This window comes from Harpia harpyja, chromosome 23 (genome assembly GCF_026419915.1).
Source record: "Harpia harpyja isolate bHarHar1 chromosome 23, bHarHar1 primary haplotype, whole genome shotgun sequence".
Lineage (NCBI taxonomy): Eukaryota > Metazoa > Chordata > Aves > Accipitriformes > Accipitridae > Harpia > Harpia harpyja.
In genome coordinates, this window is record NC_068962.1 from 18,024,063 (window position 1) to 18,051,765 (window position 27,703).

Below are 27,703 nucleotides of genomic sequence, written 5' to 3' on the forward strand. Positions count from 1 at the left end.
GACTGTAGTAGACGGGTGATGAACTGGAATAGAAGCCAAATGCTGTCAATGTTGTGGACACCAGACTGGAATCTGGATTTATTCAGCCTACATACTTACACTGTACAGGTTTGAATAAAAGCAAGAGAGGGTGCCAAAGGAAAACTTGCGGTTCAGACAATCCTCTCCCTCTCCCTGCATTCTCCTCCGCGTTACTTAATAACACACCACCCTGTTTTATTTGTTTGCTGTCTTGCTGACATGAAAGTTTCCAGAAAAGGCAGTTTGAGTGGAGCAGGGGAGCAGTTCACTTCCTACAAATTCATTTCTATACTAGCTACAGCAATAATGTTCTTCATTCCACTGTAATTCTACCCTTTCAACTATCTCCATTCAAGAAACGTACAGAATCCAGGTCCTTCCCAGGCGTGTGCATTGTAATGCAGGACATGCCTCAATAGAAGGTGGTACTTGAACTTTTTAACCTGTATGAATGATGGCTTTTTCTCCAAGTATCGGCTTTGAATGCGGATGTATACATTTGAGGTACTATTTGTATGTGCTATGCTATGATGATGCAACAACTATGTGCAAAAACACTGTGGGCAACACAGATTAACTACATGGGGTTACAGCTAGTGGGTTGAAGGGAACTCTTCAAACAGAACAGTCCAAGCATGCCTGAGCATGGCAGAACAGCCCAGAGCCTGGTGGCAATTTGTCACTTAGGTCACCCTGCTGAGAAGCTTTTCTTTGGATTTCCTTTCATACACTTCTTTATTTTTTTCCAACGTGCATTAGGCAACAGGTTCTGTTGCCTTTTATCTTTCTCCCTTCAGTAAATGATCATGCATTTTACTGGGCTTCCAAATAACAAACATTCAATTTTTAACAAATACATTTTCTGTGAGCCTTTGGAGGAAAATGTTCCTCTTTTTTGACTAACATCAGCTGCACATTGTTTTGTGTGAATAAACTGCTCAACACACACATTCAAAAAAAAAAATCCTTTTAAATGAAAACTGTCATAAGAAAGAACATAATGTAGTTAGTTGTCTAAAAACAGCTACCATCTTCTACAGTTCATCCTTGCAAGAAAATGCTGTGTATTTCCTACCCCCAACCTCAGTCAATCCCTGGACAGGGGTTTTGTTTGGGTCATAGCCACTGAAATGTTAATAGCTCTTTAGGCACCTCCACAACTGGATTTGTGGAGCTGGGCTTTTGTATTAAAAGCAAGAAGAGATCCGATTAACAACAGATTTTTGGCAGTAAAAAGAAAATAAATTGACAGATCCTTTAGAGACACTCTTTAGAGAACAAGTTTCCTTTCTTGAGTCTGAACTTTGAATTATAGTCTTTAACCTTCAGGACAGGATTTTTACTCTCTGTGGTGTAATTCACTTCCTCTCAAGTCTGTAACACTCTGTGTGGCTAGTCCTCAAGGCTTGCAGTGTGATTCTCCTTTTCCCTTTGATCCATGAGGAAATGCCTGTTGGGAGGGCTGGTAAGAGGTGAGCTGGAGCTGTGCATAGTGCCTGATTCATTACTGCCCTAATTCAGCTCTATTTCATTTGATCATGGATATCTGCTGACTTGGTTTATATTTTAAGGTACATTTTTAAAAATTGTGGAGAGTGTTCAGGACAATGGATAATTTTCTGCTATCATAATTTGTAGTACAATAATTTTTTTTTGTAATGCAATAATTTTATATGCAATAATGATGATCAACATGTATAGAGCTATTCATTAAGTTTTCATTCATTCCAGTTGACAATACACAACTACTTTGTAGAAACCCAACATTAAATTAAGTCTATAAGAGTCTCACTGCTGACATTAGTGAGGTCTGGATTTCACCTTTTAGGTTTCATAAATGCTCCATTGAGTTGTTGGGCTGCAAGAAGGATGTTCATGTCCGTGCGTCAGAAAAATTGCACTAGTGAGTCCATGGTAAGAGATGCATCCTGGATAATTTTGCATGTTTAAAAAAATATCACTCTCCCACAACTCTTCAAGAAACCTCAAGTCAACAGAAATCGTTAGGAAGTAGAAACAGTACATTTGTCAGAGCTCTTAAATCATCCTGCACTGTGTCAGCTCTCCTTTCAGACGTGAGATTTTTCATTCAACAGTTCCATTTCCAAATATAGTCACTTGTCTAAATATCTGTGTAGTGGAAATAAATATCTGTTGAAGAAACAAAATCAATTTATAGTGCGTACTCTTACCACTGCACCAAAACTATGACTGGTAAAAATCAAATCTATGCTTACTGGACAATTAAGCTTTAAGTTTTGTGGTTTTCTTTCCTGCATACCTTTGGCATTTCAGTGGGTTCATTGTATAGTCTGGAACCACATTTCAGTTTATTGTGTGACATTTACCTTCTCCGAGTGTCCTCTGCAGCAAGTCATGTTTTGCTTGAAGTTTTGTGATGAGATTACTACCTTCCAGATATTCTCTGAATTTCTGTAGAGATGCAGATCAATCTATTACTATTATGACACATAAATTCCAGGAACTTCTGCATAATGTTTACTTCAGGTGTTTGGTCTGTATCACATGAATGAGGAAGCAACCAACATACCATGAAATAGAATTGCTCTGTTTCCTGCTGGTTAGCTCTTCTTTTTGCAATGCTAGGCTTACTCAGGTATGTCTCGGAGACTGTTGACTTCACAGACTCTGTTGAACGACTGTGCTGGAAACATTCTGACACATCGTAGTCTTCAATGGTGACCATATCTTGTATTGTCTGCAGCGTAGCCTCCGTTGTTTTCTTAACCTGGTGTTAAAAAGCACAATTTACCAAATGGGAAGATAAATACATACCAGAACAGCTTAAAAGGGAAGCCAATTACTCAAAATAATTCTATGGCACGCTCCCCCAAACAAACTGGTGTGTGAACGTGAAAAATTAGACGTACTGTAATAAATATCTATGTAACAGAAGAATGACATGATTAGGTTTCCTGTCTAGTTCTCTGCTTTACCATTGTACAATCCGCAAACATGGATGTACTCATGTGTTGACTGGATAGCATTCTCAAGCATTTGTTTCCTGAAATTAGAATTGAAATGTGACATGATTTGGTTATGGCCCCTAATGTGGGACAACAGGCAATAGAGATAGATGATCCAGTGCTCTGAAGGGTCAACTCTCCCACGTGTGGTCAACGTGTTAGATCGAATGCGTACATCCATGGATCTGGCTGCCAGAACAACATGTTCTTCCAAGATAAAAATCTGTGACACCATTCTGCAGAGTGCTGCGGTGAGGAGCACAGTGATGTTTAGACTGCAGAAGTGGAATACACAGCTGGAGGAGGGGGTTGGAGAAACAACAATTTACACCAGCCTCACAGCACTTCCTATGAGCTAGGGAGAGCGTAGTCGCTCATAGTGGAAACCAGGGCACAGAGGCCGTGGAACAGGGGATGCAGCGTTTCCACAATGCCATAAAGTAACTGGCAGGATTCACAAGGGTGTGATTTACCTCCCAGTTCTGCTTCGGAAGAGTCTCTAGCAGAGTCAACTTAACTGAATCAGGCACACCGCTACACACATCTCCAGTGTCGGCAAACATCCTTTTTGTGCCTGCCAAAAGATTTCTCCCTCTACGACCTTGCACTTCACTTTACTGAAAGAAATAATCTTTCTCCTTCCTTTTGTCTTTGTTACCTTGAAGTCAAGTGGGATTTTTTAAAGATGACTGTACATGTCTCATGGACATTAATACTTTGTTCTAAGCACTCAGCACATAACACAGAGTAAGAAAAACTGGAATCCTGAAAACTTATCACAAAACTACACTAACAAATTAAATTAACCCTGTGTTTTAATTTAGGAACAGATTCCCATTTAAACTGAGGGCCTCTAACACTGCCTTAAATTGGATGAAAGTGCAATTTATACCCACTGGGAGGCCCCTCTGCTGCCAGAGCAAGGGAAAGAGAACAGCACAGCTTTACTGCATTTAAAAAAAAAATGCATTTTATTTTACTAGGTGAGCTATTCCCGTCAAAGGCATTCAGTACTCGTGTTTATAAATAGCTGTAGCTGAGAGCACAAGAGATTTTGACTCAGCTACCACAAAAGACAGTCCAAATTCCACTGTACTTCACAAGTAGCAATTTGGGGACTGGACAGGGGGTGGTCACAGAAGACAATAACTGTGCTTAGTTGCTTTCAACCACAAAACTTTAAAAATAAGTGCTCTAACAAGTTTTCACTGAAGCATCTGCAAAACACAGAACTCAGTAGTTGTCAATGTATGGACAGGTAGAAGAGTAAGTTCCCAAACCTCTATAAAGCAGACACAGATCTACCTTAGCATATTTGCCAGTGTTTGATTTTTAAAATTAAAACAGCTCATACAGATTGAAGCCATTGCAGGGTCATTTACGTGCTTTTGACAAGGTAGAAAACACTGCACCTTCCTGAAAATGGTGTTCAATGCATAGCCCTTGTAGACACAGATCTTACCTCCTCATTTTCGATTTTGAGTGTGGCCAGTCGCGACTGTAGTTGCTGATACCTAAGCATAAGCTCTGCTTGCACAGGTTGCTGGGCAGTAACCTGACAAACCTAACGAAGAATCAGAAAGAGCTGTAAGATGCAAGGAATTAAAAAAACCAGTCAATAGTCTTTGGTTGCTCTCCTTAAAACTAGGTAAATTCCTACCAAAGCTACTAAAACTTAATGAAGCAGACAATAAAATGTGTACATCTAAATTTAAAGTATTTATGTGTTACAAGGTGTGGAACTACATACTGCATCTTATGACTACAGAGCACAGCCTTGTTGTATGGCTGCTTTGCGTTGCTTCTCTATCACACAGAAATGCAAACCCTGGAGTTACCTTCAGATAAAAGATGTACACAGATGATTCTGCATTCTGCTTTGCTACTGGCCTTTGGTGAGCAGAACAGGGCACAGCTGGGGTACCTGTACACTTGAAATCTCCAGATGATAAAATGGGGGACGAAGAAGGGGAAAAGGCTGCATTTCAGCATGCATAATTTGGAGCAGCTCTGTAGCTGCTCTCAAATAGCACCCACAAGCTCTGTTATGGATGAGGCAGGTAGTGAAGACACAAAGTCGCTACTTACACCAGTGCTGGGCTGAGCACAGGCTGGCCAGCAAATTCGCAGCAATGTCATTATGAGTAATACAGAGTATAATAACACACAATGGTTTTTACTTAAGAACTCTGAAGAAACTCAGAACAGCGCTGCCAGTTTTGCAAAATATTATTGCTGATCCACTTGCTTTTGGGTAGCAATAACAGCCTTTACCAAACTCTTTGTAAAAGGGGTAAGTTCTCTGTCTTGGTATATAGAAACAGAAACACTCACTGTGTGGATACTTGTCAGTATACAGACCTCATCACCCATGTGAGACTGGAACTCAAATTTCATTGGTGGACAAAAAGCAGTGGGGTACATTTCCATGAATCTCTGCTTGTCACTTCGTGGCTCCAAGCTGTCAACTGCATTTTCAATGATGTCTAAGCCCTCATGCCTGGAAGTTTCAAGGTTATACTCTGCAGAAAGGTATGTTCTTAGGGCTCTGTTCAGACTAGCATGGTATCCAAGATCACAACACTGAAAACACAATAAAGAGAAAACAACTTAAAAAGGAGGAACACCATTCCAATATCCTGAGCCACAAATTATCACTAAAATTTTCTGTCCTGAAATTCTTCTGTCTTTGAAGTGTTTTACAAAATATCTTCTAAATTAAAATACAATACTGGGGTCAAGACAGTAAGTATTTAGTATCCTCATTCCGTTGCAAAGACTGAAGGACAGTTTTACAGAAGAGTTCAAGTGTACATGTATGGCAGTATGTTTGCATTTGTCTATCAGATACATATGTGCAGTCACTGTATTTACATAGAAAAGGTCTGAGACTCCATATACAAGTGGGCTTTTCAGTGTTACTGTCATATGTAAGCCTCAGATCATCTATTTAAACCCACCCTGACATAACTCTACCATCTACATCAATGCTAGCACCAAACTGAAAATGAAGCAATTCCTGCTCACCATGTCTGTGCCCAAACAAAACCCCCCCAAATGGCCTCTAGCATTAGGGACCCATCTAAGATGCTTTTTGATGCAATAAGAATGGTTTAACATCCTTTCCCAATAGTGAAAACATATTTACTGTAAACACCTTATTTCCCATGCTCAGACAGAGCCAGCAATGTACATCATGTTACTAAATGCAGAAAGTCATAATTTATGTCTTTTTCTGGGGGTGAGAATAACACTGGAATGTAATTGAAACCTAATTGGTAGAACATAAAGTTGTGTTTGTTCTTGAATTTTAAACATCCTTGGTTTGCATTATTCATGATTGGTTAATATTTTAGAGGAACAGCTGAATATATTTTTAAAATGTCACAGCAGTAATGTATCAAGTGATTGTTTCCTTAATTTTTTCCCCACATTACACAGCAAACAATATCCTCAGCTTCTGCTCAGTGAGCTTCCAGGTAATGGCAGATATATCACAAACCTCTCTGTCACCCAATAGTGGCACATCAGTCTGCTAACAGTTGCATACAAAGCAATGTTCTTTATTCAAACGGGAGAGATCTGTCCCATTCAGAGGCCAATGCCTGGCATGGGCAGCCAGCACGCTGCTTTAGGGCATCCCTCAGCTCCCAGCCACCCGTTCTGGGTGCCCACCCACAGTTTAATTCTTCCCTCCAGGACTCGCAAGTTAAGTGACGCAGTTGGGTAAAGAAGCAATTTGAATTCAGTCCACTGTAGACTATGTGCATGTGTGCACTGTTTATATGCATACCTCCTTCACAGCTGTTACAAACGACTAGGACTCATGGGATCATGTTCCCCTCCCTTTCTTCTTACTTATTTGAAAAAGGAGAGACAAAGAGAGAGAGGGAGACAGACAGACAAACAGATGCAGACACTGCGTCAGAGTTTTCAACTTATTTACCATGCTTAAACCTGCGTATAGAAGAGAAAGAAACCCCTCACACCTTGCCTTAGGTGCACTAACAACTAGTGATCAGGCTGCTCTCTGAAATCTGACTGCAGAGGGCTGTTTTAACCTCCAGAAAGACTAAGCTTTCAGTCCAGGTGAGTATCCAGGTAGTTACTGCAGATGGGACAGTGGCTCTCCAAAAAACAGTTGCTGAACCATTTGAAGAAAACAGAATAAAGATGTCATGTTCAATCAAGCACACATAGGTTAACCTCTCTCCTTTGTGTTTATAGAAGGGAAATTTGTGTTACGCTTACTAAAACAGCCACTCAACTTTTATAGTAAAGCACATCCATATTTCAAAGACCTCCATCCTAAAAAATATTGTTTCTAAAAGTAAAAGTCTCTTGGTGTTTTTCTCTTGTTCTGTGTCAAATCAGATCTCATATTTAATTCACTATCTTGGATGAAAAAGACAGACTGAAAGTGCTGATAAGAAAGTGGATCAGGACAGCTGTTTTATTTCATGTGCATTAGTTTCAGAGAGACCTCATGGAAGATTAAACTGAGAGGAAATGAGAAATAGAGGGCAATGCCAGGTTTAGCATGGCCAACTATCCATGTGTTATAAAACTGCAGGCATCTAAAGCCTGAATTTTGGCTCTGGAGGATTAACCTGAGTATTAATAGAAAGCTTATTGATTTCCAATCAGAGCTGTGTGGGTTTCTGATGCAGCTTTTTTGCGAGTTGGAATATAAGATTGCAGCCTTTATGCTGTGACAGTACCAAGAACTTCGCTGTTTAACCCTTAATCTACTCAGTAACTATCACCATGGTCATCTTCTGCAGGTAATGGCAGCTGAACATGGTAATAAATACAGCTTCTCAGCCAAGAAGAAGGATTCTTCAAGTGAAGCAGAATATCCTGCCAGACTAAGGCATTTACTTGCAATGCCAATGCCAGCAGAGCAAACAGGAGCTAAATCCAGAACCTGAACTAATGCCTTATTACCAATGGCTCTTTGAATGGAATTTAAAATGCCTGAATTGGGAATTTTGCTTCAATGATTTAAGCAAAAATAGAATTTGCATAAGTGAAGTTGTTTTTTTTTTAAAAGCAAAAATAAACACTCATTAGACATCACAACTCTTACTTCTGCCAGACTATAGTTCACTTTCTCCGAAATTTGGAGACAAAGATAATTTTAACTGGGGAATGGCTGTCACAATATCAACTCATGGCTACTCAGAAAGAAGAGTACCTTTCTAATCTGTCAGTACTAGTGATGGTTTAGAGAGTTGTCTATAATGGAGATGGCACTTCAGGTATTTGCTCATTACTAAGACTAAAAATTGAAGGTACTGCCACTGAACTGCTGCTCCCACCACATCCTGTCTGGCTAGGCTTGGAAAAAAAATCACCAACCTTTCTGGTGTTGCAAAAAAGTACAAATGTATGCATATATACACACTTGCATGCCTGCATGTACACACAATTTTCAGGAAAAATCTGTAGATTTGTAGAAAGATTTGTAAAGTTCAAGTGAGCAACCACACTGTTAGACAAAATAAATATGAATCTTTGAGGTTCACTAATCAGCACACAAAGGCTACAGCCTAGATGGCTAATGAGATCTGCTATCAATCTATGGCCTAGAGAGATGAGATGTCAGTTGGTGCAGTAAGACATGAAGGTGAGAAATGAGAGAATGAAGTCATAGACTATGAGGTTTATTGCATTCCTGGATTCATAAAGACTTTTGGTTGGGCAAAAAGGAGGGAGATGAGTGATGCATTTGGGATATGTGTGAAAAATTAATTTTGTAATTTGCATTTTATTCTTATTTGGAATTAAATCTGAAGCAGTCTCAAGAGCATTTACTGTCTTTATTGCACCCCAGAGTGTATTTAGGCTTGAACAAAACAAACTGCGGTGCTTAGCATACAGCTTCAACCAAACAACCAAGCTGCTCTTCATTTCATTTCAGGAATAATAATAAAATTCTAATGCCAATGGAGAGAGAAATTCATTAAAAAAAGCCTTAACCTCTGAATAAGTCACTTTCTACTCATCCTGTTACACAGACATCAACATTCAAATCAAAGGGAACTGGCTGCACGTATCATATTTATGAGAACTTACATAATAAAGATTGTGAGCTGCACACACTCTACCCTAGTTTTAAACTTGGTTCTATGAATGATTAACAAAGAACCTTTACAGAATAAATTAAGTTCATAATAGCTAAATGTTCCCCAACTTCTTAACCATCCAAAGCATGCAGACTGCAATTAGAGATTCAGCAACTCTACTCTAAGAAAGACCAACACATGAATATTTTATTTATTCCAGCAGCAGAACTACAGTCAACTACAGTGTTTTGATCACTATTTCCTAGCATTTATCTTCAGATCATATGAGTGCATGGTAAGTCTGAAAAAAGGTCCCTACCTTCCTCTTATACCCAGATAAATCTAATAAACTCAATTACATGAAAATCTTCAAGTAAATGAGTAATAGTATGTGCCATATGGACAGATGTTGGTACTAACAGTCAGATTAGCCGGGGTGTGTACTCTGTTGCTCCTTTGAAACCCACAATCAAAAAAAAAAATTCTACATACTATTTAATTTAGCTAAAAAGTAAACTTTACTACTTTTTACAAGATACAAATAAAGGAAAAAACCTAACCTCATCCTCCACTTGAACTAGATCCTAGTATACAGTGAGCAGAGAAGAAATTTTCAACAGAAAATTCAAATTCCTCTAATACAATATGCAGAGGACAGAAATATACTGTGCATATCAAATCCTGCTTATCTCCCTACTTCTTTGCAAATGTTGGTCCCAACCCTCAGCTCACTTCAATGCATTAAAACATCCAGCTAAGACTCCAGCAATATTTTTGTCTTGCTTTTATCACAAGAGCTTAAGATGAACAACACATCATAATTGTAAGTCAGAAGCCCTGAGCTTTGTCAATGAAATGAAGGAGTTGAACAGTTCAGACCGAGTTCAGCTGAGGAACTGCAATTTAGAATTTTCCATATGAGCCTCACAAATGGATAATGCAGTGGAATCCAATGAAAAAATGTTTGTTTTTTTTTTTTTTTTTTTTGTAAAAAAAAAAAATAGTCCCACAACCCTCCCCAATCTTGTTACAAAAAATTTATTAAACAGTTCACTGCATTCCTTCATATATTTATCTGATTTTTATCAGACATATTTTTCAGTAATGTAGGAAAACATTCAGTTTCATTTATGGGCAACACCAACAGCTCAGGGAGATAGAAATCCCTTCCATGTTAACTGGAATTCAGACACAGAGAAGAGGTAATCCCCTTCTGTACAGGCAAAGACAGAGAGAGTTCAGGGAAACACAGAAAGGCAGGCAGGCAGATGGGGACAAAATAGAGAGGGCAAAGAAAGAAATCGCCACCACTGCTCTGAAAACTCCGAATCGTACCATGACATTAATAGATTTACAGAACGAGATAGTCTGGACTGTTGCAACATATGGCCAGTGGGAAGCATGTCTCACATTTCAATGATATAATCCCATAATCTTGCCAAGACTCTTGCATTTACAAAAAGCGTTTCCTTTGTCAAGTAGTAAACACTGTGTCTAGATACCTATGCCTTCACAGCATATTCTGATTAAATACAAATGTCTGAAAGACACTTCATTTGAACAAGCTCACAATCGGATTAAATTGGCTCTGAAGCAAATTCTGGTTGCACATGTTTACAGCCTACTCTTACAACACAGCGATGCAAAGGGCAGCTAGACTTTCCATTTAAATTCCTTAGGGAAGAGTAATTTCTAAAGCCATATTGCCAAAAGAATGTTATTGTCTACATTGGTCCATGGCTTGGAAAAAGCCACGCAAATTAGGCATCATTTTCCTGCATTACTAAGTACTGTAGAATGTATATTTCTATTAAAAACTAGCAGTTAGAAAGCTCTAGTCTTCATGGTTGTGTAAATATCTTCTCAAACAGTAACTCCAAAGAGTGTTGTCTTTGTATATATATGCAGAGAGAGCTTCACTTTGCTTCTCCTTGCAATTCTTTGTGAAGCTTCAGGCCCATGGTTCCTCCCCTCAGCTTTCACTGCTACGGCAGTCTCTGGGGTCATCGATGAAATGGGTAAAAATCAGGTGCATTTTCCAACCTGAGAAAGTTTTGACCAAGTAGAAACACGCACTGGAGACATTCACTGGGAAGTGTGAGCTCCGAAAGAGAAGGCAGGAGAGAAGACAAAATTAGCATCTTTCCAGCCTCTGAAGGGGTGGGGGTGCTGGGAGGAGGGGAAAAGGGACCTTTCCTTCCAGCAACCAGGAAGAACTCATAAAGCTCATCTTTATGACATGCCCTAACTAGAAGCTAAAAATCCATCATCCTTTAAGCAGTATCAGGAAAATTACCCATTAGGTAGGGACAACTTCTCACTTGGGTGGTACCCTAGCAGGTATGCTGCTTGTCCTTAGTTTTCTGCCCTGATCATCTATCTCTTGGGACCCTGATAAATGTTGCCATTGCCTGGGCAGGCCAGGTGTGTGGAGCAGGATGTGCAGGTGCATGGATGTAGGTTAGACAGGGACAATATACAGCTGAATAAACCAGAAGAAATCAGAAGAGAGAAGACATGCAACAGTAAGTAGGAAAGAGGAAGAAAAGAGATGTTGAGATAGAGACAGCCAGAAACACTGAAAACACCAAAAAGATACATCACCATCTCTTATAAGAAAGAAGCAAGAAAAAAACCAGAGCAAAACCATTTGGAGAGAAAAATGTTGAAAAGGAAAAGGTAAAAGTTGTAACAAAATCAGGCAATATTTTATAAATTACAGGAAAACAGAAATGTCGAAGAAAACAAAACTGACTCTCAGTATTTAGAAAACATACAATAAAACATGCAGCTATTTTAGTCCACTCATCTCAAGATGGCATTTTTCCCCTTCTCTATCAAGCTTTGCTTCTCCAGGCAGTAGAAATGAGAAACCTCTCGTCAAATGCTGCATTAATTTATACTATATTGCAAACCAGAGCTTAGCTGGCTTATCTTTGTGATGAACATCCCACCAGAAATGACTGTATGTGAATCTTGCTTACTCTTGTAAATAACTAATGCTATTGTTGCAGTAGAAAACACATTCAAATATCTAGCATTTCACATGGGCCACAGAGGTGTACCCACTGACTTATTTAGCACTACATTGCCAGTGAATGAATATTCTTGAGCTTGTGTTTGCTGCCTCCAAATTTCCTCTATCAAATATGTGGTCAGGTTACGAAGAGAGTGGGACATGATAGAGTGTGGGATCCTCCCACCGTATCATCTAAAAACATGTCAGTAACACAGATTCTGGAGACCAAACGCTGGTACAAGTCAACATCAGTGTATAACCTCATTCTCCTAGGATGTTCTCACAGGAATAACTTGATGAAAATCAGTAACAATTCTGTTGACAGTACAGAGCACAGGATTGATTGTGTCTGTTCTGCAAACTACATGAAATAAGAATAAAAAGCACTGTATATTTGATTCAATGACTAAATGAATGAAACTAAATGATTTTGAAGACACAGAGGAAATGCCCTCTTTTCAGTTGAAATACCATTATTAGATGCCTGCTTAAGAAGCTTATCTTGTAAAAAATATTTGTACCCCAGAAATCCTTTTATAGTACAAAATGGAAATGTCTACCTTTTTTGTGTTATTCCTGTCATATTTTCTCTTGCCACATGGGGAGAAAACATAATGTTCTAACTTAAAAGGAATAGGTTCAGCATCTTATTGGCACTTTATTTTGTGAAATATAAAGCTAAAGAGAAAACCTGCTGATTATACCATACAACGTTATAAATGATAAGTGTCTTGTAGGCAAGCCATATGACTAATGTATTTCCTTTGAAAATGAAAAAAAAAAAAAAGTAATATTCCCAAACAGAATAAATATAAAACCCAATGTGCCAATACTTACATCAATTAAATCCGAAAGGTCATGAATATAATACTTGAAAACAGAAGCATTGGTTGCTTCAAGGGTGAGCAGGTATTCATTACGGGCCTTAATAGATTTCAGCTTGTTTTCAGAATATTTTGCTTGACGCTAGGAAAGAGATTGTATATTAATGTATTTGAATTACTTCATTTTTGGTATGTAGCAAAAATGGTAACAATTCAAGCACACACTCCGATTAACAAGAAAGAATCTTAATTGCCAGCCTGTTATGCATGTAACAAATGTAATACAGAGTGATAACTTAGTATTTTGTTTCAAATGTGACAAACCATGTAGTAAGAGTTACACTGGGAATAAAGTATTCCCTTCTCTGAACTGCAATTGAGTGAAGTTATCTATAACCCACTGCTAGTTTATTATGTGTACCTTGTTTAATTTTATTTCCCAGCTGGACTTCTCTGTCTAATATCATGCTAAAGAATGTCAGAAATGCACTGGATTTATTTCAAATGAAGCTAAATAAAAGGACTATTTACTTTTTCCTTCATTTTTTCAATCTTTTTCACAGAGCTCCGTCTCTGGTGCCTTTCTTCTAGTCGAATATGAAAAACAGGGTCTCCTGACCTCCCAATCTGTTTTTCTTCTTGCTTCTCTGCCTCCTTCAGTTTGCTTTCTGCACTGATGCTCTCTGCATGATACATGTGGTATGTTTTCATGACCTGCAAAAGACAAGAATCAAAGGAGAATTAGGAGAAAATGAAAAAATAAAGGTGTCTATGGAAAAACCACAGGGTCTTTGAGTAATATGTTCTCTTATAAACACGGACCTTGGATAAGTTTCTTTGCCAACAGAGATTGAGGACTTCTGGTTGCATTTTTCTTTTCTGATTTACTTTAGTAGTAGCCTAATAGGGGTGGGTTTTTTTTCCATTGCTCTGATAGGAAAGAGCAAAATCCTTCTTATTAACCTTCAGGATTCTTATTTTGAATGAAAACCTGAAATAACGAGCAATAAAACTAAATCTATACCAGCGCCATATCTATCTGACTTCCTCAGGGCTAAGTTAACAGCTCGGCTGTGGACGTTGGATGTCCGAAAGCGAAAGGCCCGCTTCAGCACTGAGGAAAGGGGAAGGAAGCAGAGGCAGTGGGAAGCTTCGGCCTGGGAGCACGTCCCCAGCCAGCTGGGTGGCTGTCCGTGGCCTGGGAAGAAGTGGCTCCCAACCGCGCAGCCTGCAGGCTGGGCGCGACGTACAACCAGGTGAGAGCCGGAGAAGGAGCCACCTGATAAATAAGTCGTGAGGATGCTTTCCCCATAGCCCCCCAGGTTAATACCATTATCTTCCCTCTACACACACGCTGGCTCTGCAGCCAAGAGAGCTTGGGCTGCCAGCCTGCAAATACGTGCTTGCACAGACCACAAAGAGGGAGAGGGACTGGTTCAGCCCGGTCCTCTCCTTCTTCTTCAAGCAAGAAAAGCCTCAGCTTGAATGCTGCGTAGTGGGCAGCAAGCAACCACAAACGACCCACCTCTGCTGGGGAGGCTGTCTCTGCCCACCTCCAGCAAAGAAAGCCTCCTTCCACCTTCCCCAGCACCTTTTTTCTTTCTTTGTTTTTTTGTTGTTGTTGCCTTAAGTTTCAAGCAAGGACCAAAGCAGGAAGGCATCCTCAGGTGGCCGGCGGCCTCCTTTCCTCTCCACAGGGTGCCAGAGCTCTCGCCAGCAGATGTTATCTTTGGGCTGAGGCCATGCAAGCCATCCACATTTCCTCCAAAGGACACAGCCAGGGAGGAATCAAATGGGCTGTTGCTCCCTCAGCAGAGCTTTGTGTGACCCATGGAGGAGACAGACTAGTTTGGGGAGCTGCCTTGAAATATTCCCTAGGGGGAGGACTACTTTTTGTAACTGAGTAGTTAGCCAGCCTAAGGAGCCTCCATAGAGTGGCAACACTGGGGATGCTAAAGCTAGATAGCGCAAATTCACTGCAGCATGGCTTAGCGTGGGTCGACACAAACCAACTGCACGCCACGTCAGGTGATGGCTGAACTGATGCATATTTAGTCTCGTGCAACAGAAAGAAAGAAGCTTTTAGAGAGCTGCCATTTTGCACAACCATGTATGCTATGCATATGTTATACACCATAACTGTGTATGCCACAATTTAATACTGATGCCATGCTGTTAATAGAACTGAAATAGGATTGATATTAAAAATGAAACAGGCAAGTCTTCACTAACTTCCTATAGTAAGGTAAAACAGTTGGAGCCATGCACCAAAAAGAGTTGTCTTGGTTTTATTTTTAAAAACATATGCTTGCAGTGCTCTGCTGAAAAAAACCAAACTGCCCGGAGCAGGGCTTAGTGTTATTGCTGCTGCTATTTTATAGCACAGTCGTGTTCCAAGGCCTGACCAGAGTGCAGAGCTGCCTGCCTGAGCACTGCCTACACCCGCTGGGAACAGCCGCTGCCCCAGCAGCTCACAGTCTACATAGATGAGGCAAAAACCCAAAGATGAAACAAGCCAAGCAGGGAAGAGAAGGCAAGCCTGTAGAGCCAAGATCTGCACAGTTCTCAGCTTAACCAAAGGGCGCGTTCAGCTCCCTACGTCCTGCACTGTTACCAAAGGCATTTCTAAAGTTATCGATAATCTGTAACCGGGGAGTCTAACTCGTATAGCCACATGGAAAGAATTACTGAAAAGAGAAGAAATGCACTTCTTAAAGAAATGATTTATAAAACAAACCTGAGAAGCACAGAAAGTGATATGGCTCTATTAAAAATGATGGGAAAAGGAAATTAAAAACAAGGTTGTGCCCTTCTCTTTTGGCCTTTTTATTCAATTTTTGGAGTGCTTCTTTACAGAAGTCTAGAGGTGTTTGCTTTTATTTTTTTTCTTTTGTTCTGTGTCAGCTCCAGAGGCTTTTTAGTTGGTGGGACAAGGCTAACTCATGTGTCTTACCACTTTGGAAAGTTATTTTCTTACTCTCTCAGTTTTTCTGCCAGCAAAGAGGGAACAATACTGTCTCAGAGTTTCCTAACAGCACATCTCGCAGCATCTGACTTAAGTGGTGAAGCAAGGATTTGTTCTGCTTGACAAAAGCAGTAAGCACTGAAGTTTTTGAAGCATTTTTTTCTGAGTTCCATGTAGCCCAATGGACTAGACATAAATGTCTTCCTGCAGCGGCTGTGACATTTCAGTTTGCCTCTCTGTTGAGTGAAGGAGTACAAGTGTATCGCTACCAGCTCTCACCAAGAGGCTCACATGCCTCCACGCTGACTCCGCTAACCTCACATCACTGAAAAGTATTTTCTTCCTCTCACTGCCTGCTTACAGCATGTGCTACCAAATCCAGAGTGTCTCACTATACACCAATTGAAAGTCAAGTTTTGTGTGAGGATGACATGGAGCTCATACTCTCTATGGAGAACCAAGAAGTCTACTTGAAACCCATGTTCTTGCAACAAACTGCACAAGTTCTTGGTACCAACGAATCCTAAGATAACTAAACTTGAAAAAGAAGCCCTCCCTTTGGCAGTATATTCAAGGCTGGACAACAGTCAGAGTCTGTCCTACCCGAGCCATGCTGGTTTAGAAATCAATACAGACTATGTATAGAGCAGTGATCAGCCTATGCATTTGACATGGGTCCAGTTTGTTATGTTGACAGCGTTGCTTATCTCATGTGCTAGTGACATCATTATTTTGCAAGCCTCTGGGGAAAGCTGACAGCTCCAGCCTTTTTCATGATTTGTCAATGTGTTTTAAGAGCCGATATTGCAGCAGCTAAACTTAACTTGAGAAAGCATTAGACAGACATATGGAAAATAAATGGGAACAAGCTAGGGAGTTGGCTTCCAAGTATTTCAGTGCATGCTTCCTCAACAAATTAGCTTAGAATTTGCATGCTAAGTTGCATATATGACTCTCTCCCTTAATATTATGCCATCTTCTCTCCCTGGAGTTTTTAAAAGACTGTTAGATACTGTAAAAGACAGTAACAGGCTTGCCTAATTCATGTAAATAGACTTACTGTATGAAGAATTCTGAGATCCACAGATCTCCAATCTGTGAATATGTAACAGATCCACAGATCTGTTATTCAAATGACAAATAATCCAATGAAATAAGCAATACCACTTCTCAAATGTCCACTAAACTGTTGAACGATAGACTATCCTGTGAGAGTATCCATCACTGAACTGACTTTAATTAGACCCCAAAGTACTTATTGATCAGCTATCAAGTATGCACTGAAAAGAGAGCAAGGTCGTAATTTTGCAGATGTTGAACTGTCATCATGACATATACTGCACTTCTCTGCTGTAGTGAAGAAGCATTCTACTCCCTTTCTAAAATTAAACGGGGAGTTTATCTCCTATTAATTTAGCAGGTTTATTCTGCAGATCCAGTGATGTAAAATACAGATTTCTGTCAGATAACTAAGTCAGACTACAAGCAGATGAACAAGATTATGCTACCCAAACTATGTACTCTCTCACTTGTAGGTGACAGACTGTTCACTTAGTGATATAAACGTCTCATTTTGTGTGCCAAATTTTCAGCATCATTCATAAGAGCTCAGCAAGTAGGCTCAGGGCAGAAGACAGCACTTATCACAGGGAAGGGCTCATTAGAGTAAACCGTTAGATAATTACTTTATTTAAACCCACAGTTGTTATCTGGGCAAATCAATCAACAAGACAGTAATTAGTGCTGTACTTCTGTGGGCTACAAGAGAGGAACGTTCCTGTAGCAAGGTGCTAGCTTTCCTTTTCTACATGCATACTGCTTTTCTAGAAATCTTCTTAACTCAAGGTACTAAGACTGAATGCTACTAAGTTAAAATATATTGGAATTACCATGTGTTACCTTGTTTTTTTTTTTTTCTAATAAAACTGCATAATTAAGGGCTTTTTCATAGTGTTTCTCAGGAAATAGGCATTTAACGGAACAGTAGTTCATCCCTGTTGCAATTACCGTGTTTGAATTGTTTCAGAATTGTCTCTGCTAAGTCGTAAGTTCCTATCAGAAGGTGGAGTTACAAGGGATTCATTAAATCAGGTTAGCTAGTACTTTCCTCAAGAAATAAGTAAAATCCTATGCCAATTTTACTACTTCAGTGGCCTGTAGCAGTTAAGTAGGCTCAGTATTAGCTGTTTTCAGCATCCTGTTCACTTCCAAACCAACCTCTGATGTGGTTCCAGGAATTGTCACTGATATATTACTACCAATACAGAATTACTGATTTCACCTTCTCAGATCTCTGGTGTGCTACAGTAAATTGGACTTAACTTTTCTACAGAGAATCCAGATTCTGTGTTATTTCAGCAAAGAAAAAAGAAAATCTGGCAGCAACTTCCTTGAGAAATTAAACAGCCAAGATTTTTAAATAGTAAGATAAAGCAATGGAAAATGCAAGCAGCACAGCAGCCCTGTCTTATTTAATATTAAATTGTTTGCTTTGGACCGTCCGTACTTTTTCATTTTTCTGAAAGCCTTACATTTGTATTGCTTGTGAAAAGTGTGATGCCAGTAATTTGGAAAGCCAAGTGGGAGACATGAAGATGTATTTTCATGACATGCATCGCTTTTCTCCACCATTCACCCTCATCCTTATTACCAGAACAGTTCTGTATTTTTAGCAAACTCATATTCATTGATCCCCCCTGACTCCTTTAGAGGTCATTTATGAATATGCCCTCACCCCTAAATAAATCCAGTGGAGTCCTCCCTCCATTGCAAGAAAAGACTCTGCCTACCTTCTGTTTCCTACCATTCCCAATTACTCAGATGTTACTGTCATATTCCAGTATTTGATCTGACAATACAAGATATTTTAGCTTTCCAGAGAAATGAAACGAGTTTGACTGGGGAGCTGTCTCTGTTGCAAAGATGATCTATTGTAAAATCAATAATCTCTTGCCTCCTTAAATCAACATGTAAGAAGGTTTCTAAATCTCTCAGTTCACAAAAAAACCACCAACCCAAACCTCCTGCAGTTTTCAGTTTGAGCAACTTTTTTCCCGGTAATTGTCAGGAAATAACCTCCTCTCTGTGACCCCACACAACTAACCAGGCTCCTCTTTCCCCATCCCCACTCACTCAAAAGGTATGCCTTGCTCTAGTTTCAACAGCTTATATCCATACATAAAACATGGGACTAATTACTAGTCTACATTGGCTGAAAGCGTAATAGGGAGAGGAGTAACAGAGCAATGCAGCAGCTGGGATGCTGCAGACCTGAAAATACTAACTGGCTGGCACAGCCAGGGAGAATCCATGCATAATTAAAAGTACTCGCCACTCATCATTTACTTATATCATCTGAACTTGCAAAGGTACAGACTGAAGCTTAGCTATTTAATTGTTTTTAGCATGATGTTTTGAGTCATAATTTAAGAACCAGTGCACAAAATACTGAGAATTGAAAATATAGTCTTAAAATGCATTTTCACTAGTCATGTGAGCAACATGTAGAAAACATATGAATATGTACCATAATGTGTAAGAAAACCTTCTCTACATAAAAGAGATGGAAAATGAAAAAGTAAAGTTGCCCTTACAAAATTCTGATTATTCCAGCAAAATAAGCCTGCTTTGCTCACAGGTTCTTAGAACATCTTCTGAAGCCTCGGTTCACCTGCTTCTGTTCTTATTTTTCAACAATCCTGTACATGATGTACAATTTTAATGAGGATGGCACAAGCCAAAGTCAACACAAGCTAAGCTACTCCCAGGGAGTAAAGGAAGACCTATGGTATGAACCTCCCATTTCCATGATAATTCCTAGTAATGAAAATGGGAAAAGAAATTAATTGCATAAAGTGTAAGCAAGGAAAAAGGTCTCTTATTAGTGTGCATTTTTAAAAAACATTAGGTATTTAATACTCCAAAGTGTCTGATTTTATTTTTTTGACATTTCATTGCAGTTCTGAGCTTTGCCACATTAAATAAGCAGCCAGAATGCATTCTAGTCTCTCTCTCTCTCGGCAGAGGTTCAAACTTTCACAAGTTATAAAACATCTTTGAGCAGAAAGTTTTTTGAATTGAAAGTCTTCATAATGCACTCTTAGTGGAAGGTGGCATGTGTCTTCAATTCCTCAGTGATTTCTTATTTTGTCCTCTTAGAACAGTTTCTTCTTTGCAAAATCTACGGCACTGCTAATTGACTTGTTTGATCTAAAAACTGTCAAAACCAATGGACACAACTCCCTAACTACAGCAGGTTTTACATCTGGCCCTATGAACAGGTTAAAAACGATTTTCTGAGGCAGAAGTGCAAGACTAGATTTTCAGAGATGGGTCCCAAAGTCACCTTTTTTTCTGGCACCTTCTATGATACAGAAGACTAGGACACCTGATACAGTGTTGTCACTTGAAGAAAAGTCAGTTGTTATTCTGATACTTAGTAGGCTGTGTTAGAACTCATCTATTAAAAATATTTGGACCAAATCAGCGGCAATTCCTTTAAACATCCCATTTATTCTAGATCATTCTACATAAACGGGATTTGAGACACCTGGTGCTCGAAAAGCCTGAAAGCAGGTGTGGTGAAACCTCAGGTCTGGCTGGCGTGCTAGAGATGGTTGGGTAGAGCCTCTCATCATTTGGGTTTGAAACAAGCATTTAATCCAGCCCCTGACCCCGTAGCATTAGGGAAATCCAGGCAAGTAATGTCTTAAACCTTGTCAGTGGAGCGAACAATGTGTTTGCTTGAAAGAGTTTCTGTGGAGCTGCAGAACTACTGTGTGTGCCTGAATACGTCTGCCTAAGGAAGCCACTCCTCATCTAAGTAGGTCAAGGAGTAACAAATAAAACATGCAATTTCTTTACATTGACTATACACCTGTGCCTCAGCACAAAAACTTCGTACTATTTTAGCTTTTAGTGATTTTAATTCTCTTCTCTCATTCTCTTCAACACACTTTTATGCACAACTGTGTGTTTTTCATTTCTGGAGGGTGATCTTAATTCACAAACCTTTCTTGTAAGATAAGGAATGATGATAAAAAGTAAGCAGGTTTTTAAACTCTTCTTCATACACACCCTCAGTTCATTAAAAGCTCCGATACTTTCCCCTCACTCAAAGGCTTTAGAGGTATTTAAACTCCAATAAGGCTTGCATTTTAACAGTTATACTTCATGAACTTACCATTCCTTTAAAAAAACCAGAACCAAGTAATAGGGAGAGACTTCAATATTAGTATATTATTCACTGACTTGAAATTAATTTGCTTTCTTTTGGACACAAAGATTTATCTCACAGTAGTAAGACTGATTTTTGTTTTCCTTTCCATAAATCATGGGGCAAAGAGGAAGATGACTTCTCCTTTTTGTACATGACTGAGAAACATACCTCCTGGATTTTAAAATTGTAGATACTTGTTTTGGTAAGACCACTGTGATCTTATTCTGTAAACAGTAAATGTCACACAGAATTAAAAACCTATGCATGAGGTTTCCATGTGTCTAGATGTCTTTACGTACACAAGAACACATATTCCACAGATATGCTGATGATCATTCTAAAGATGCAATCAGTGAAACTGATGCTATTCTGCACCATATTGTCACTTTACTAAGCCTGGGTTGTATCTGGTTAAATGTGGGCATCTACAGCTGACCAATTCCTTTGCAATCAATGAAAAGCTGGACAATGGAGTTAACACTGTAGATCATTTCATCTGAAGCAGATGCTTGTATCTGATCACAGAAAGGGGTCTGATCTCCCCATATTAGATTTTCAGTGGCTACAACTGGAACCCAGATGGCAAGCTAAGATACTTGTACCTACACTGCAGATGCCTGGAAATTAGGTGAAGTAAATTCCATCCCAAGAAACCATCCTGCAGCAGTAACTTAATTCAAATTGTGCACATGCTCTGTATTCTACTAACTTCAAAAAACTTCCTATTTTACAAAACCCTTAAATTCTGAGAAAGGAATTAGCATTCACTGGAAGCCGTAACATGGAAGTTAATATCTGAATAAATGTGTAGCCATCAGTGGGAAGATATAGCACTAGTGTGAAAAAAAGGAGTGAAAATATGAAAATCCAGTCCTGCAGATCTTCACTGGTGATTCAGCAAAGTATTTCAGCAGATGCTTCACTGTTTTCCTACCCTGGGAGCATGGGCGCTAATCCCACGCCTCACCAGGCACTGGAGTTACGCAACTGTCTGACTGAAACAAGACTGTATCTTCAGGGCTTACTCACCACTGAAGCCCCACTTGTGCGAGGGCTCCTACAGTCGCTGACCCCCTGCAGCTATGTGAATTGTCTGTGGCTATCACTACTTTGCAGAAGCTGATACCAGTGTGCTTCGCTGACTACAGGCCTGAGCCAACAAGGTTTTGCAGTATTGTACCCTACAAAATCAGTGGTGATTTCAGAAAAAAAAAAGCCCCGAAGAAAAGCCCTCAAAAAAAAAAAAAAAGAAAAAAAAAAAAAAGAAAAAGGTTTAGATAGATTTTAGGAATCTGTGTCCATAACTACAATCTGAAAGAAGCCAGGACAGTGAGACAGGTCTAAATTTCTTTAGATCTTCTTTTTGCCACCTAAGTTGAGTTCAAATGTTCCTCAACTCATCCACTGATGGGTGCACAACTTTAGCTAGGTCAAAAGAAAAACAGACAAGATGTACAAAAGTAATGTTCGACTGATCTCTCCGTGAGGAGAGCTGGTCTCTGATATCTTCCTGAACTTCCTTAATATCACAAATTGTTTCTTGATATAGATATTGTGGGGTTTTTTTCCTGGTCCCCCAAATCTTGAGGATAGGGAAGGGAGCAGTCTAGAGACTGTTATGCAGGGTACTGGAGCATAGATGCTTCAGTTCTTCCAGACAGAAGGGAGAATTTAGATGTACAACTTCCTCAACCACCAGGAATCAACAGACTTTTGTAAGAGGTGGATGTCACCAGTTCCTCTTCATAGTATAGCTATGTTTAAAACAAAGAGTAATTCTTGGTTTGTTCTTTATCAGACCATACCCCCTCAAAAATATATTGGGAAATGTTTTTTAGGTAGACAAGACCTCATCCTCTAGTAACAAGTTGTGTAGATGCGTTTCAAAGAGGAAAAGAAGTTCAGACCTACCTTCTCTCAGATTTTCTAATGGGTTAGCAGCAGCTTGCCAGAATGCTTAGAGTGTTCTTTTTCTTGACCTCTCTGAATGGTATGGAAAGCCTACACAACCCTCTATTTTTCTATTTTTCTTTTCATTATTTACTTATCCCAGCCAGGGAGAGCAGAGGGCACATAAGTAACATTTACTGATTTTTACTGAGTGTAGTCCATGAGTCAAATCAAGCAGATGGCAGTATGGACAAAAACAAGGCAGAAAAGGAAGAAGCTTTGCTCTGGTAAGCTCTGAGTAGAAATGCCTCACTAATAATCAACAAAACTTAGACTGGCTTAGCATAGTCTGGGGGGAAAAAGGGTTGAAAGTAAAGAGTAATCCTGAAAGCATTAGTATATCTATTGTAAACAAGGGCGTAGTCTTTCCAAGATACAGTTTAGACTTGTGTAAAAAGACGAAAATAAGCATCTCCACTGAGGGGTAACTTGCTACATAAAAGGACACTTAAAGCTTGTAGAAGAAGTCCGATATGGAATTTGTGTAAGATAAACTATATAACTGTACTTACTGTGTAAAGCTCGTTAAGAACTTTCATTAAGTCTTCATGAAGCTGAAACGCAATCTCTTTGCTCTGTAATTAAAAAGAAATAATTAGAAAAAAGGCACGCAAAAACTGCAACATACATTTGTTCCTTGATATTCGTACTCATTGCTCACCCTAGATAGTGAATGCAATCTTGCTTGCAAAGATACCGTTCTGACAGACTTACAGTGCACTAAAAATAATGATTCAGGGACGCAGAGGTAGACAGATAACATCTGGACAAAAGACTTCTAAAAGGAAACCCAGAAGTAATTTGAGAGAGTGTCCCATGAAGCATCAGGAAATTAGGTGCCAACAGAAAGGGTGAAGTTCAGGATTAATGTTTTTAATGGAACAAACTGCGTAGTGTTTTATCACTGCTATGATATATACAAAAACTAAACCACATGGAATGTGATATTCTAGAGGGACATCCCGCCCAATTTTACATCTAGAATAGTCTTTGTTTCTCAGCACATGCAACTATCTAAATATTTATGCAAGAAATAATTGTGGCTCCTTTTTGAAACAGATACCCAACTGCATAATATTCCACAGAGTGGGCTGCTGAAACAGCTTTGTTTAGCTTTTCTGGACTGTGTCTTTACTTTCATTCTGACCCAGAAAAAAAAGAAATGCTTAGCAGTAGTTATTAACGAAAGCAAGTATGTCAAAATAAGAGTATTTAATCAGACTCTCATTCAAATATACTCCTTAGTTGTCCGTAGCAGTTCAATCAGATAAAAATTGTGGCAACTGTGCAAGAGTTGAAGGCATTTGTACCATAGCCTTTGGAAAACAGCTATAGCATAGAGCTACAGGACTTGGCAAACAGCTTGGCTACATTTCTTCTGCAATGCTCAGCATTGTAACATCCATGCTGGAAATGTCAGCTTTTTTTTCTGTGAGTAAGTTTCTGTGAATAAGCCTGGCTTCTAAAAACTCCAACTTCGTGATAGATAATGGCCTTAGCTATGAGAAGTACTTTGTAGTTGCATAGAAGCCAAAGGAAAATCCTCAGGGACAACTCATCTCCAAAGCTGCTAACATATACTTGGCCATCACTAAAACACCTGCAGAAATAATGGTTTCTGAATGAGAATTTCCAGTGCGACACCCACGGATGAGGAGGAACCACGCCACACATCCCACCCACTGTGTCTTCCAGGAGAATGCAACAGACACATACAGTAGCTGGAAGAGAAAATTTTGACTTTTTTCTCCTATTCCTACTGTCATACTCCTTAACTCTGGGCAGTATTTTAAGGAACCTACCATATCACTTATCAGTATTCACTCCAACCCTTATATGCAAGATGATTTTTAACCAACAAGAAGCTAGAAATATAAATTAAAAAACACTTCAGCGAAATTCTTGTATTCCCAAGGGCATTAGCTGTAGTAGCTAAGGCGCAGTGAGACAGATGGTCTAAAGCAGAGTTACACAGAACTACTATGAAACTTTCCTTATTGCTTATACTTTTCGAAGTCTGGTATTTTTCATGAGGTATGCTCTACTACTGAAGTATCTAGAACGTAAGGCTTACTACTTCCATTTCTTTGCAAATATCAGACTATTTTAATCTGATATTAAGGACAAAAATTCATAATGCATAACAGTGCACAGAGTGCTTGTAAAAAATTGGAAAAGGATTGCAGATTTGCAAGCTGCTGTAGGGAAACACAGTAAAAGCTTTAGCAAAAATTCTGAATTGCTTTTCATTGCTTTACATTGGCACCCTGCCTTTAAAAGTCAGCAGCACAGCTCTGACACAGCTTACACATCTCCTCAGAGATCCAAGAAGTGGAGGCCACCTGTTTTCTCTTGGATAGCTACTTCTTTAGTGCTGAATGTGAGTGGTCTGGTTTTTAAATTACTTTAGCAGCAAGAAGGACAAAACACACAAATAAGATGGCTGACATTAAGACCGAAAGATGAAAGCAAATATGTGTGGGAAAAAACTGTAGATGAACTCCAGCTTCAAGCAATTTATCCCTTTCAACTGTTGGTCACCACCATCTCAAAGCTGATGACAACTCAAGCCCTAAATACAGCAACGCCAATCCTAAAGCAGTGTGCCTTAACCTGGCAGTGCAAAAGTTTGTTTGAGAGACAGAAAATCCCAAACCAATTTTCTCTTTAACCTTTGCAGATTTTGTTGTGAACAAAGCACACAGCAGTTCATTGGAAAACACACCCTCCTCTTCTGCTCTTCAGTTACACCTTAATGCAAATAGACACCCAGATCAGTTGAGGATTCGGGGAATGATCACTATTTACTAGGACCCATTTCTTCTCTTTGCTCCTGTAGAGCTTTGTTCAGCACTGAAACACAAGCGGTCCAGCCCTCAGAATTTACTGGCCACCATGCATACACTATCTTTGCCAGACAACACATTGATCAATGGTAAATTTGAAAGTGAATGGAAGGGATCACAGCAGAGGAAAGAGGGAGATGTTTTTAGGAAAGGACAATAGGCTTTAAAATGGGGAGCAAAAAGAGAGGAAGGGAGACTATCAGCAAAAAGAGTAAAAATTAGGAAGAAACAGCCTAGCAATGCCACAGGATCACAGATGAGTCATCCTTGGCACCAGTTCATCTGGGGACTCCAGCCTGCAGAGGGTGCCTGTAGTGATGGATAACATGTTAGTTGCTGCCTCTTTCTGATGAAAGGTTTTGTAGGAATTGTCCAATAAAAATCAGGAAATTTGGTTAACCTTAGCAGTATAAAAGGGATTTATTTTCAAGAACCAACACATTTTACATTAGCATTTAAGATCAAGAAATACTGACTCCAGTGGCAAGCGATACAGCTTTTAGTGTGTAATATATAGCATGTTAGAGCACCAGATAAGAAGTGCATTTATTTTCAGTGGTTAATGGCTCTCCTATTTCTCTTTTAGGCTACCTGTTCCCTGCAGTAGTTCAGCATGTTTGAATGGTGTGCTCCTTTAGGAGCCTATCCTCAGGGTAGCCAAACAATGGAATGCAAGATGCAGCACACATTTTCCTGGAGCTGAGTTGATAGCTCTAATCAGGCCATTAGAACCTGATAGTCACTGAGGTGCTTCTATATTCACTATGACTTAGAGAAATATATTAGCATCTATTAACCAAAAGAACAAAGAATATAATAAAAATGTTTGAGCACATGCAAACTCTTGCTAAAAATATTATGTATGTTACTAATCTGGTTCAAAGCATTAAGAGAGACAGTAGCGTATTTTTTTCACCTGATAGTAGGATAGATAAAACAGACAAATGAGTGTACCTGAACCATCCTTTCAGTATGTGCTCATCTGTCAACACATCAGTGGTCCTACTGATGTTATCAAGATTTGTATTTATGGATTAATGTCTGAGAAACTTAAAATTTTATTCCACATTAATAACCCTTCATTGAAGTCTGTAAGAATTTTTCCATCCATTTCAGTTAGAGCATAATTGGGCACCCAAACTTTACTCTTTTGCGTTTTTTTACCGAAATTTAAGAGTCAGTTCAGTACTTCCTGGAACTCTTTAGTGTCTTGTATTTAGCACACACGATGCTACTCTCAGTCACATCATTTAGGGAAAATATTCTGTGACTATTGCTTTTAAATGAGTTTGCTGCTGGTCCCTGGGGGAGGTGATGTGCAAACCCTTCTTTTAAGGAGCTTTCATGAGCTGCAGTAACACTGACATAACCAACTCATAGTAAAATTTTGTCCCAGATTTGCCAGTCTATAGCAACAAATAGCTTTGCGATCCTTTTAAACCTTTAAATGTTTAAGAAAACGATGCAAAAAATCTTTATATATGCCACAATCTTCATAACGTCAAATAGATTTGGCAGGTAGTCATATTCCTTGTTAATAGCCAGATTATGGAACTAAAATATTTATTGTGCTTGGCTTCTCCAGCATCTTTTACTGTAAACATTGGAAGATATGTTCATCTTGGCTCATTATGGTTTCTGTCCAAAGAAAATACATGTTTATAAATTATAAATACACAAATCTGCTTAAGGATTTTGTGGGTATGTGTTTATACAGTTGATTATTAATGCTGGGGTAACCAGAATCACTGCATGAAATGTTCTGCATAATACTTTTCCCTTCTGCTTGACATTTTTCCTTATTA

General features: G+C 39.2%; 1 protein-coding gene across 2 annotated transcripts in view; it reads right to left on the reverse strand.

The window, feature by feature from the left end:
- The window catches only part of SRGAP1 (SLIT-ROBO Rho GTPase activating protein 1), a 155,537-nt gene that overhangs the window by 38,852 nt on the left and 88,982 nt on the right, over positions 1-27,703 (reverse strand). For both annotated transcript variants that reach the window (XM_052774600.1, XM_052774601.1), the window contains exons 4-10: positions 23,565-23,627; positions 13,451-13,633; positions 12,933-13,061; positions 5,370-5,591; positions 4,471-4,572; positions 2,573-2,770; positions 2,370-2,454 (exon numbers count right to left, since the gene is read on the reverse strand). In XM_052774600.1, the coding sequence (XP_052630560.1) occupies positions 2,370-2,454; positions 2,573-2,770; positions 4,471-4,572; positions 5,370-5,591; positions 12,933-13,061; positions 13,451-13,633; positions 23,565-23,627 (982 nt within the window). The remainder of the gene's footprint in view (positions 1-2,369; positions 2,455-2,572; positions 2,771-4,470; positions 4,573-5,369; positions 5,592-12,932; positions 13,062-13,450; positions 13,634-23,564; positions 23,628-27,703) is intronic.